Source organism: Anser brachyrhynchus (genome assembly GCF_964034855.1).
Source record: "Anser brachyrhynchus genome assembly, chromosome: Z".
NCBI lineage: Eukaryota > Metazoa > Chordata > Aves > Anseriformes > Anatidae > Anser > Anser brachyrhynchus.
Window position 1 is genome coordinate 39,547,903 of NC_137697.1, and position 13,855 is coordinate 39,561,757.

The 13,855-nt window shown below is 36.7% G+C and overlaps 1 protein-coding gene across 21 annotated transcripts in view; it reads left to right on the plus strand.

Annotated features, from left to right (window-relative positions):
- AOPEP (aminopeptidase O (putative)) overlaps window positions 1–13,855 on the plus strand; it is a 198,495-nt gene that overhangs the window by 71,450 nt on the left and 113,190 nt on the right. For 13 of the 21 annotated variants that reach the window (XR_013943187.1, XR_013943188.1, XR_013943189.1 and 10 more), the window contains exons 6-7: window positions 11,695–11,884; window positions 13,677–13,786. Coding sequence is in view for 9 of the 21 variants with exons in the window: in XM_080573008.1 (XP_080429134.1) it covers window positions 11,695–11,884; window positions 13,677–13,786 (300 nt within the window). In the remaining 12 variants the exon portion in view is untranslated. The remainder of the gene's footprint in view (window positions 1–11,694; window positions 11,885–13,676; window positions 13,787–13,855) is intronic. The other 8 variants (XR_013943193.1, XR_013943194.1, XR_013943198.1 and 5 more) reach the window with 1 other exon arrangement.

The window sequence follows — 13,855 nt, forward strand, 5'->3', positions numbered from 1 at the left end:
TGGGACGGGGAAACCCTGGCTGCACGTACAGACTGGGCGATGAGACGCTGGAGAGCAGCCTAGAAGAGAGGGATCTGGGGGTCGTGGTAGACAGCAAGTTGAATATGAGCCAGCAGTGTGCCCTGGCGGCCAGGAGGGCCAACCGTGTCCTGGGGTGCATCAAGCACGGCATCGCTAGTAGGTCAAGGGAGGTGATTGTCCCGCTCTACTCTGCGCTGGTGCGGCCTCACCTCGAGTACTGTGTGCAGTTCTGGGCACCACAGTATAAAAAGGACATGAAACTGTTGGAGAGTGTACAGAGGAGGGTGACGAAGATGGTGAAAGGCCTGGAGGGGAAGACGTACGAGGAACGGCTGAGGTCACTGGGCCTGTTCAGCCTGGAGAAGAGGAGGCTGAGGGGAGACCTCATCACAGTCTACAACTTCCTCGCGAGGGGGTGTCGAGAGGCAGGAGACCTTTTCTCCATTAACACCAGTGACAGGACCCGCGGGAACGGGGTTAAGCTGAGGCAGGGGAAATTTAGGCTCGACATCAGGAGGGGGTTCTTCACAGAGAGGGTGGTTGCACACTGGAACAGGCTCCCCAGGGAAGTGGTCACTGCACCGAGCCTGTCTGAATTTAAGAAGGGATTGGACTGTGCACTTAGTCACATGGTCTGAACTTTTGGGTAGACCTGTGCGGTGCCAGGAGTTGGACATGATTATCCTTAAGGGTCCCTTCCAACTCAGGATATTCTATGATTCTATGAATACTGACTGTATGGAATATATAGAAATAAAACCATCTGACAAAGCATAGAACCAACTGAGTCTCCAAGGGAATATCCAACAGGAACTACCTGTCATGCAACTAACACTAAGTGTTTTTAACTGGAAACCTGATTCTGTTTGGTCTTGGTGGAAATTTTGGAATCTTGTTTGGTTCTTATGAGTGGTTGGTAACCCAATTCAAACATGAAGGTATGGCCTTGACAAAAAGAGAGAACTTTTAGCATATCAGCAGAACTATTCTCAGAGGTGTACATGGGTAGCAATCAAATTTCTCCTCCTCCTCCTCATCTTCCTTCTCCTCTTCCTCTTCTTCTCTTCTTTTTTTTGAAACCCTGCTGATTAAAAAAAATAAAAATAAAAAATAAAATAAAAATAAAAAATAAAATAAAATAAAATAAAAAAAAATAAAATAAAATAAAATAAAATAAAATAGAAATGTCAAAATTATCATCTCTGGTCCCATGGCAATTTATTTGCTGTGATCTAGAATGGCCACGACCCCACCACCACCGCCACCACCTCTTTCTTGAGCTGTGAAAATACTTACCAACATAATCTGTATTCTCTTTAGTGTTTTGCTAAATACGTAATTTGGTGTTCTCAATTCAACAACTTTAAAAGTGTATATTTGTAGGGTTTATTTGATGAATTTGCAGTGCACAAGTTATGTGGACATATCTATATGTTAGCAAACTCCAGAAGAAATGATGGATGCAGTAGATGTTCGTAGAATATAATGGTGTTTGCTTCCTTTTGGCATCCTTAAAAAGAGAAGATAAAAGTATCCTGTGGTAGTATCTTGGACAACAGGGAATAATATAATAATATGTAACGTTATACGTATTATATAATATATAATACTTATTTAATATTTAATGATGGACTGAAACTGGTTAGGGGATGTATGAAAAGCTAAATTGGTGAAGGTGCAACAGTATAAAAGCTCATTTCTAGGTAATACTTAATACTGTGAGACATTAGCACAGTTTTTAGGTATGCTAGATATTTCAAACTTAGCTGTCCTTTGCTGTACAATACAGTAATAATAGCAAGATGCCTTGTGTGACAAATAAATAATTCACATGCACACTAACTACTTCCAGTTAAACTGTCCTTTTACTATCTGATTCAACAATAATAACTGGATGTCCTGCATAGTAGATAAAGTAATTTGCATGCACACTGATGTTCTTCTGTCATTGGATATGATGTAATTTAATCTCATTTTTCCACCAGCATAATAAATGTGACTGTGTGCGAAAGAGAATGTGTGTGTGTATGTACCATTTTACTTGGAAATAATCTCCCAAAAAGGAGGAAAATTACTACATTGCAAAGAGTTTGGTGTTCCCAAAAGACTTTGTTTACAGTTTTGTTTGACTGCTAAGCACTTATTGTAAGGAGAATAGATTGTTCTAGTTCTAGTCATTATAATACTGTTCTGTTTTAATATTGCATGATCTGTGGGCTGCCATAAAATTCTTACAAATTGAAGGGCTGATATAACATGAAATGAGGCACCTCGTCTGAATGTTGCTTTTGTTTTGTATATAACAAATTAGTATGTTGACATTTGTCACTGATGGATTTCATTATTTGCTGAAAGGGGTTTAGGAGGTTTGACAGCATGAATGGTTTGTCCCACAGACTTTTGAGAATTGATAAAGGCATCTTTGTTCTTTGTGCAAAAGCACAACAGATATCTTATTGACTTGATGCATACAAAAAGGAAGGCTTGCATAGCTGCTGCACAAAATAAACTAAAAAAATAATTTTGAAGCCATTACTTAACTCTTGTGTGTTGTTCTCTCTCTCTCTCTCTCTCTCTCTCTCTCTCTCTCTCTCTCTCTCTCTCTCAGCTAACAGCATTAGGTAGCATTAATCAACGTAACAAGAACCACATTTTTTACATCACTTACAGTTTATGTATTGGTTATAGATGACAAAAATAAGAAAAATAGGTAATGGAAGATAGCAGTACTACTTAGTTAAAAGTATATTGTCTGAACCATTTTTATGACAGGAGAGTGCAGAGTGTTTTAGCATTTTTTGTCTAGAAAGAGGATGAAGGCATAGTAGAAATAGTGCATTTTAGCATGAATGTTGAGAATCAGAATAAACTTGGCAGCATTGGTTTTGCAGCCAGTCTTTTAAGTACAATGAAAGGCTTCAGCAAGTGGATTTGTAGAAACTACTAGGTACCACCAGGTACCAGCAAGAATTGTGGGTGATACTATATATTGGCAAAAATTCTGTCATGTGCAGATAACTATCTTCACCTCACTCTTTGCTCCCATATGTGTTGTTGGCACAAGCAGCAAGAGATATGAACGGAAAATTTTGAAGAATTGGACCTGTGCCTCTTTTATTGCATGATAAGACATTCTGATCATTTTTTTAAAACTCTGAGCTTTACATTTTTATTTATTTGCCTTAGAAATATCAGGTATTTCTAGCTCTGTCTGCTCCTGTAACGATTCCTGGACGATTCAGGTATATATCCGGAGTTTTCTCGGTCTTCAGGTGAAATATTTGTGATAGAAAAAGCAAAAACGTTCCTCAGGTTTATTTTGTTTTGGGATACTAGTCTAACTGTAGTTTGTAAAGATTTAATAAGAAGCACTTCAGCCTTCAAGAAGATTTAATTTCCTTGCTGCTTTTAGAACAGTGATACAGATGCTTTTAGAACAGATCATAGCATTACACTGAGAAAAAGAATCTTTAAAATTTCAAAGAACAAGTAATCTCTTCTGTTGTTGCTGTTTGTTTCTTTTGTTTGTTTGTTCTTGTGTATGTAGATAAAAGCTGTCTTCTGTATATTAAATGAAGAAAAAATGACACATTCTTTATTTTACTTTGTCTTGTCCAAGTCATCTTTTGAGACTTTTAATGTACTGGATCTTACCCTGAGTGAATTTTATCTGAATATGGAGAAGCAGATAAATTTTGCCCCTTCTGTCTGTGTATTTATCATAGTAGCTTATTTGTACTTTGGCTCTCAGCTCTGTTAGTATCTGCCGGAAGCTTCACAATGTAGCAAGAGGAAATCCAGGTCTTCCACTAATAGCAATGATGCAAAACTACAAGTAATGAAATCCATCCATGATCACATAATAACATCCACCCATCAGTGACAAATGTCATCGTTTAGACTGGAACTGAGAAATGTTGTTTGTGACTGTTGTGACAATATAAAGAGCAGTTTGAAAAGACTCTGAAAAAAATACTATGTGCATTGCTGGTATACAACAAGAGCTTTCTCTTTTAGTCTTTAGAAACCAAAAATAATTATTATCACACACACACACAAAAAAATGCATTTATAAAATGAGAGGTGAGAGTACCTATGTCTGTTTCTATTAGCCTCTTATTTAAATAAAATGATCAATTAAAATTATGAATTACAATGTGGAAAAGTTTCACATGAAATCTGGAATTTAGCAAATCCAGAATGTAAACTAAATATTGCATTTGCATGTTAATATAAAGTTTTTATTGAAATTAGTGGAAGCATTGTGTTTCTTCTAGCTTTTCAGAGATGAATTTTCTCTTCAGCCTCTGAACCTCTTTTGTGATGCTCTGTATTTCAGCAAGAGTAGAGATACCTCATCATTGCCATGGTCTTTGCATCACCTGTTTATTCTTTTTTTTTAAAAAAAGGATAGTTCCATGAAAAATTCCATATCCAAAAGTACTATTCACTGAAAAAAAAGAATCCAAAATATTGTTATTTTCTTTATCTTTATTTCTTTGCTCTTTAACTGGAATAATCTACATTGGTTTCCAATCTATGTTTATTAAGAGGGGGGAAAAAAAAGCTAATTGAGTTGTACAGCTTATATGATTTACCATTTGGAAACATAAAACAATATAATTTTGTATTATGAATACTTAGTAAGGAATTTGGGAATTGGTGGCACTAATTCACAAATTATTTTCAATGTTAACAATGTCAATGCTTTTTGAAAAGTAATTGCATGCATGGTGTGAATGTTGAAAATTGAGCTTGCGCTTACTCCTATCAATAAATCAGTTAAATATGAAAAATTTATTATGTGATGTAAAACATGAAAAGCTTTAGTCCTCAAGATGTTCTAGAGAGTTCTAGCTTGTAAGATTTTTTAACAAGATTGTAGCCATGGAAATATAGTGCTATTGAATTTTATAAGAGGTTTCCATTGCTTTTTTTTTTTTTTTTTTTTTTTTTGAGTGGAAGGTTGTTTCAAACAAATCAGAAAGAAGAGTCTTGATGGGCAGTAGAAGGCTTTGAAACAGTAATTCTTTCTATTTTCCCCTATAATTTTTTATGTTTGTTTTTCTTTCCATACAACAGCAGGCAATTTGCTGCATGCCACAAATCCTGGGAGTAGAGAAGTCTAAATGCACAGATATTGTTGGGCTTATGTAAGACATCAGGAAGTGAAATCTAGAGAGCTCCAAACAAGCACTGCAAGTTCTTCATATCTGAAGAATGTGTAAAATGAAAAGATGTGAACTAGAGCTGCTGTTAGGCATCCTGGGGAATATCAGAGGTCAAATGGAGGATAACTCCTTAACTCCATGTTTCTTACTTGGGTGGACTGATGGTTGATCTTGTCAGCTCCAGTCCCTGATGAGCTTGTTACAAACTTGGGTTAGTGCACAGGCAATACTTGGTTCGGAGGCATTTATCAGATTGACGTCTACATGTGAAATATGTCCTTTCTTTCCCTCTTGGGGGAAAGTCCAAAGTCAGGACACTTGAAGCAGATAGGATTTATTAATATGCTATGACTGCATGGTATCAATCACATATAAGTTGTTTTGTCTTGTGAATTTTTGTAAAATCACAAAGTTTTTGTCTTAGTGCTGTCAATGTGTGTGCTCCGTGGATGTTAGATGATGAGACAGCATTATTTAAGTAAATTAGTTGCATTATTACCAAATTGTTTATTTTGTGGTGTGTTCTGATGTCAAGAGCTCTATCTAGGGAAATTCCTGTAACCCTTCTGTTGGAAGCAATATTTTCAGTCTATCATTTTAATACTGTATATTTTGGTTGGATTATAGAGGACAGTTCTTCTGGAGCTGAGCACCAGAAGAAAGCTAGAAGGTCAGAACAGAGCATGGTTTAGAAAAAAAATAGAAAAGAGTAATGTCCATTTTTTGCAAGACTGGAGTAAAAATTAAATCCTCTAAATGTATTTCTTGTCTGCTTGATGTGCACCTTGTAGGCCAGCTGAATAAACATCTTGGTTTAGTAGGTACAGCTCTGCATTTTCTACTTGAAGTTCCCTAGGGTAGAAATATGAAATGAGAATCCCCCTTTTAGATTGACTGTCCTATGGTATTCAAAGACATTAATGTGTTGTATCACCCTGCATATGGTTAGCTCTTTTTGATCTGATTTTAAAAGAAAAAATACATTTTTAAGTAGCTTGGTTCGTTTCTTGACTTTTTTTTACATCTTCATTGTTAAAAAATACCAGAGTATTGGAGATTCATTTTTAATAGAACCTTTTTTTAAACCTTTTACTCACATAAAGCTTCAAGCAAGTTGTGATTGGAAATGCTTGATACAGCATGGAAGGATAATACATATCTATTCATTTGTGAACAAAAAGTTAAGAGAATTTAATTATTATTATATGGGTTGATACAGTTTACCTTTATGTTGGCAGATTAGTGTTATCTGAGAGTGCATTGAATTTTCTGTTTATTTTTTGAAGCATGTAAATCCTGTGTCCCTTTTTGTTCAGGTCAGGATGACTGGCCTTTTGCAGTTGCAAAATAAGGAGTCCTGGCATAAGAAAATAGCATTTGTCAATGCTTGGCAATATTTTCAGTGTGTTTTATTTCATTTTTGTCAGTCATGAAATTCCAGAGCTATTCTGATTTCTGAGGAAAACTTATAAAATTTCCTCTGTGAATAAAAATCAACAAATCAAATCCACAGTTGATTTGTAATTCCAAAGATATTTGAATTAAAATAAAAGCTGTGGAATGTGGTGAATGTCACAGTCGTGTGGGATCAGTACTGTTTCTATATAAGTTTTTACTTCGAGGCTGTTCATTTAGCATAATTTAGAATGCAGATATGAGAAGGATCAAGAGTTGTTACAAACCCAGATTTTTTTAAGTTTTTTTTTATTTTTATTTGTGTGTGTGTGTGTAGCAACTGATTGAGCTTAGGTTGATGCTATCTTTTTCCTTTCACTGTATTATTTTTTCAGTTTTATGCCAAGTACCAGTCTTGCTCCTGAATAGCAAAAAAGGGTCTCACCTGGGAGGGATCCACCCTTGTTTATACACATTATGACTAATCTGGCTTGGTATAACAAAATAAGCAAAACTGAAGTAGTTGTCTGACAATTCATGGAGCAGCTGCTGCCCAGGTTTCTGATCAGTAATTAGATGCTAGGCTCTCTGCAATTTGAAGCTTGGATGCTGAGTCAACGTACTTAGAGATTGTCTGATACCATCCTCCTTCCAACACACAGGAGTTCCCTGTTGCCTACAAGAACACTATATTATTGCAGGATTTATGGAATAAGAAGTCATTCATCTGCTCTGGAGTGACTGTCATCTGTCACTTCCATTCACCTGATGGTTTGTTTCCCAGTATGATTATAGGGAGGGAAAATGTCTTTACAAAGTTTCCAATATTTCTGGTGCAATTCTGAGTTTTATAACTACAAGATTCTTGTCTCTACAACTTCATCGTATGTACGTTTGAGCTTCTGGCATACAGTAAACTTGGGAGATCAAAAAGTTTCATGGGAGATCAAAAAGATTCATCTCTTTAGTTCTCTCAGTACGGAAACGTAACATGCACCAGAATGCTGGAGATTACAGAGGTAAGTAATTGGATGTGACACGTTCTTGTGTCTGCATTCCAATGACACAAGTGTCCTCAAAGATAAATTAAGCTAACATTCAAAGTCTGATGTAGATATTGCAGACAATATGATAATATTGTTCTCTGTATCGCTGCAGTAATGTAGGTTGAAGGCAACTGATGAGAGTTTGCATAACATGTTTATAAAGAGTTGTCACTTAATTGTCTAACTGTCCAAATTCCAGCAATCCTGAAATGTATGTCTCAATGTTAGCATGTTCCTATGAACAGATTTTTGAGGTATTTTCCCTGCTCCCTTTTACATGGGAATTTTCCAGAAGTAAAATAACTCTTTAACCCATTTACTATCTGACTTCCTTTTTCTAAATAGGAAAAGGTAAACAACACATGGAGTGTTATTAAGACATGAAAAGTATTTTACGTTATAATTTACTTCTGTAAGAGTGGTTTTGGGTTCTACTTTTGACTCCAGAAGCCTAATTTGTGTCTCAGCTCTGTTGTTTCAAAAAGTACTTAAGGAAACATGTCTGCAAATCCCTGTATGCTTAGAGGGAAAAAGTTCTCCTTCAAAAGGAGTGGAACAAGCCTGTTAGAAATGTGCTTCATGTTCCTAGCTTAAATGTGTACTTAAGTTCTTGCACGTACATTTGGCTTGAGCTTGTGCTATGTGTCTCTTGTCTGATTATGTGTGAGCAGCCAAAAATAGCACACTGCTGCAGCCTCTGTGCAAAGCAGCACCTGCATCAAGTCATGAGTCTGGAGAAGAAGTTTAGCAAAATTGCTTTCAGAAACTTGGCTTCTAAACTGGTGATATTACTGTTCAGAACTCTAGGACTCATTGGAAACCTTTTATTTGTTACAGAGAACATTTATTAAGAACATCTAGTTGAGTGGATTCAGATGATTAGAACACAAGGACCCCTTGGCCTTTCACACCAAAAAATTCTTTCCCTTTGGAGTTCATATTTTCCCTCATATGCTTCCCTTCATACCACAGTTACAGAGTTGATATTTCCCTTAACTGCAGTTTTACTTGGATAAAGAGCTTGTTCCTTCTTTCTGTACAAAGATCTAAGTTATAAGGGTGTAATTCTGGTCAGAATAATAACCTTTTGCTTTAAAAGTATAACCAAGTGTATACTTGTTGAAAACAAGTCATTAACTTCTATTTTTCTGTAAGAGCCATTGGGAATTCCTCCAGCTTCCTGGGAAGGACTGGTGGTTTTTTTTTGTTTTTTTTTTTTTGTTTTTTTGTTAACTGGGAGAGGTTTCCCACCTTCCTTACCGCATTGAGCTAACCTGTTCTGGCCTGCTTTAGAAACCTGGGCCAGACTTGAAAAGACACCATCTAGAGTCATATAAAGGCTGGGCATACCTTGTCAGGTCTTGATGTAATTGCGGAGCTGAATCACCTTTGTCCCCTCCTAGTGCATGAACAGATTTATTTCCTTTTTAATTCCAGTGAAAGCAATAGATATCAAGCATTATAATTCATTTCTTATAAATCAGATGGATGGTATGAGGTCCAAATTCCTATTCGGGTTTAAAAATGTATAAGTATATATATTTCATTATATATATATATGTATATGAAATTGTTGCAATTTAATCATCATCCTAATTATCTTAATTTTCACATGGCCACTTTCTTGAATTACTGAATTTTTGAGCAACAACACTAATAGTAACAACAATGAATGACATTGTACATCCCACATCTTAAAAAAATAGATTTAGGGATTAGGTGAGATCAGTAAAGGTGGAACAGAGCTTCTGGAATTCAAACATGTATTGGAAACAGAGAATCTGTATTTTAACATAATACATAGAATCAAATTTCTCCCCAGACTAGTAGGTGCTGGACATACTATAAAAGCACGTTCAGTCTTTGAGAAAATTACTCTTAAAATAAATGGGAACTTTGCACTGCTCTGTAGTGATATCTGCTGCTGTATGAAGCTCTGAGTTGGACATTTAGTTGTTTGTTAAGGGAAAACAGAATAAAGGGATTATTTAAGGTGTTCTCGGGAAAGGAAGTTGTTGGCTGTACTGAGACTCTAAAATGAAATTCCGCTGCTGCACATAATCTTATTTTTGACCTTGTAGAAGTTGCATTCATATTCCTTGCCCAAAATTTAACTCATGTTCATTTTTCTCTCTAAAGTGCTTTTTAATCCTTTTGTAAAGAAGAAGGTTTTCTGATTGTGGCATTTCTATTATTTAATTGGAAAGAGAAGGAACTAGAATCTTTACTTTTATTATGTGTATACCTACAGTAGTCTTAAAGTGCATACCGTTCTGTGAGCTTGTTTATAAGGCATGAAGTTACTTGTATTTTGCTGAAACAAATGGCCAAAGCACAACCAGCAGTATGTCTGGAATGTTATTTACTTGGTCCATTTCTGCATTTTTTCTTTGTAGCACTGTACACATGCCACAGTTAGGGGTCATTTACTTACCACTGACCAAAGTAGTACCCCCAAAGCTTCAGTTATTCTTCTCAGTAGGGGTTTGTAATAAAAGGCTCATCATGTTCTGCAGCTTCTGTGCTCACTCTTCCCTTCTCTCCCTCCTTCACTTCTCTTAATCGGAATTGCTTTTGGCTAAGATTTCTAGAGCTGCGTTTTTTTTTCTTGATGTGTTCTTTGTGACTTGATTCCTCTATTGGTACTTACATTTCAATCATTTGGCATTGTAAGAAATAATGTAGGAAATTAACTTGCTTTGCTGGATTATATTTACTATTACTATTATTATTATTATTCTACAAGGAGATGGTTACTGAGTATGTTTTTCTACTTAAGTGTGTGACATATTTTACGTTCCTAGTTCCAGATACTCAACCAGTTGCAAGAAAACTGTGGGTGTTTTAACATTTCCAGCGGAAGGGTAGGGTGGGTGGGGAAGCTCTATGGAACGCTGACGAATAATATTTGACTCTTGGAAATGTCTTAAGGCCATGCGCTCCCCTCCCACGCTCGGAAAGCTAGACTTAATTTTAAAGACTTGTGGTCTTGAAGGTATTACCATTGTTCTTTATTCCCTTTCTAACTGGCTGGAACTGAGAAAACAGTTGAAAAGGAGATTATGGATGCCTAGGGTTAGTGCAGGAATACTCTGCAGATGGTGGTGGTGGTGGTTTGTGTCCTTGCAGGTCCCATTAGTGGCGCCATGCCCCTTTAATCCCTTCTACGTTAATCATAGAGGTCTTAGTTCTCCTACTCTTTTTTTCCCAGGCGTAAAATTATGTAACTTTTAGGACATTAACGTCTACAACATCTGTAAGCATAACAGAAACTGCCTTACAGCAGAACAAGAGCTGGGAACTGCAGAAACTTGCAATTCAGTGTGTTTTCCATAGCAGAGCAAGTATGCATAGCAGGTTTTTTGTCCCCAATTTCTTCTTTTAGTACTTAAGTGCAAAGCAGAGTAGATACAGATTGTGTTGTTTTCTCCTGTAGTGAAAAGGAGAAATTTAGTGGGTATCTAAGCCTTCTTTTCACTTCTGTGAAGGGTGCTCTCCTTCCTCTGCATTTGCACAAACCATCACCTCTTATCATCAGTTGGTATCTTTTTAACTTGTTTTAAGTTGTAATGAGCACATGAGCTCTACTATACATGGCTCTTGTTCTTTTGGGTAGTGATTTATTTTCTTTATAAAATGTTTCTGCTTTATTTATTTCCAGCTTTGATCATTTAACTGATAAGTACGCACTACCCGTATTCACACCTGCTCATCTTTTATTATTGTGGCTTATGCATAAATGCTTGTGTTGAAATAAATCAATCTTGTAATTTGAAAAATATAAAACTTTGGTTTAAGTTACTTCGTAAAGGTAATAGCTGTTTCACAGTTGAATACAAAACAAGTGCTTGGCAGAATTTTAATTTAATTATCTGCCAACCAATGATAAAGTACAACCTAATTCCTAAAAATGCCTGAGCTATAAACTATTTGTCATGACCTAGCATGCATACAGTAATAACAGGCTGACAAGGCTAATAAAGCCTATACATTATTATGGTCATAGAATGTGTGTTACAACAGGTCTATAATGTATTTTGTCCTTCTTTCCCATTGTACAGCCCACACATCATCTTCCTGTCACAGAGTGTATTACCTGGGGGGAGCCATCTCTGTGGAACACGTCTGTGCCATGAAATTGCTCATGCTTGGTTTGGACTGGCCATTGGGGCTCGTGATTGGACTGAAGAGTGGATAAGTGAAGGATTTGCCACTTTTTTAGAAGATGTATTTTGGGCTAGGGCACAACAGGTAAGGTGATGATGCATCACTTCTCAACTGAATCATGTGGAAAACAAAATTATATTCTTTGCTGTGAATTAGATATAAATAAAATCTCTTGTGTTATGAGGCTAAGTTTTGAAAAATAATATTGGAATTTGCCTGCTAATTTGATTTTTTTTAATTCTTTCTTTCCACAATGAACACTGATCTTTACAGAGGTAAATGTTAGTGCAAATAAGAATGGAAACATCTGTTTGTCAGTGATTACCTTCCCACAAATAGGCTACTTAAGTAATATTGTTCAGCTATCAAACAGGTGCTCTGCATTCTCTCTACTTACATCGTGTTCCTGAAAGTGGAGTAATCAGCAGCATCTTACTGAATATCGTAATATTTCAGTTACCTGATCTAAATGGTTTGGTTTTTCCCTGTGATAGCCAAATGACAAGCCTCAAAACAAAATGAAAGCTAATGAAATACAGGGCCAGCGCTTATACTTTTTTATCTCTTACACTGTCTAGCAGGAGTTACCATCTTGTCAGAGGCTTAGAAATCATTGCCCTTCTTAAAGTGAAAAGCTCATAAATTGCATGTCACCTAGTAAAGTGGTTTTCTGATCCGACTCTTATTTTTGTCATACCTCTGCTATTTCAAGCATTTCATGTGTTCATGATTTCTTCTTGTGCTTGTGTCAGTTAGGCTCTGACTCTGCCATTAAAGTTTGCAGAGCTCCATCTGTGGAAGAGCAGGTGGGACTGGGACCTGAAATCACGAGCCCTTCTGAGCCTCCATTTTATTACGTATCAGGCATATTTATAGCATCGAACAAAAGAGAATTCCTTGTCACTTACCATGCTTCTGCAATGAGAAAGAGGTGAAGGCTGTCCGAACACTTTGCTTTTCCGTTCTGCTCCTAAAAATTCTTTTCCGCCCTTACATTGAGCATCGCTCCTCTACTGTGAGCTGCCCATATTAATTCTGTTACACTTCTGTGAGTCACTTGAAAGCATTTTAATTGTAGTAGGCATCCTTCCATATAGCTGAAGAGAAAGCAGTGAGCAGCAAAACAGGGTGATTATTCACGGTTATTTTATAAGATCAGAACATCTTTTTTTTTTTTTTTTTTTTTAATAGTTATTGAGTAGTTTTGGTGCTGTGTAATCCTAGAATTGTAGGATTGTCGGTGAATTCTCTGCTGCCTGACTATAATTCCGGTTGTGACTGAATACTGGTGTAATGCAGGAGAACATTAGCTGCTTTTAGCTTCTCCCATTTCCTGTCTTTTCTTGTAACAAAAAGTGTAAATTAGTTGTTGATTTGTAAGCTGACAACCTAGCATTTATTTCATAAGCATGCATCTCTTGACGCTGTGTTAATGTGGGAAAATGCAACAGGGAGCTTTCACCAGGGTGGCAGACATAGCAGGGAAGAGGGGTGAAGTCAGGACATAGAGCAACTCTTTGCTTTCAAGGCTGGGAAAAGTAAAGATGCAATCAAAATCGATATGTGAGGTATCTGTACGGTATGTTCAGTTCACTTGCAGCCAGTCACTAAAGGGAAAGCAACATGCCTTCTTCTATCCTCGGACAGAAATATTTAACCAACTATTGATTTGATGCACCCAGTGAGGCTACTGTTTTTCATAGTGCTGCTATTAACTCTTAGAGCATCAGGTGTGACTATATTTTTTAACACGGGTGTTTATACTCTTTCTTGCATTGCCTGCGCATTAAAGGCAAACAAAATGAGTTTCTCTCTGAAAATTATTGTTATCTCTTGCGAAATGGCAATCAATGATCTGTGTTTTTCGTACACTAAGCAGCTGTCACATGATGAAGAAAAAGCACAGCAGGAATTGAAAGCTTTACTTCGCTGGCGACGACTCAGAGATGAGGTGCAGAATTCTGAAGAAGAGCTGCAAGTTTTAAGGTAAAGCTACAGCAGTGTAATCTTCGCTTTTGCATGTTCTCCCCCTCCCTCCCCACCCCAGTCCTGTTT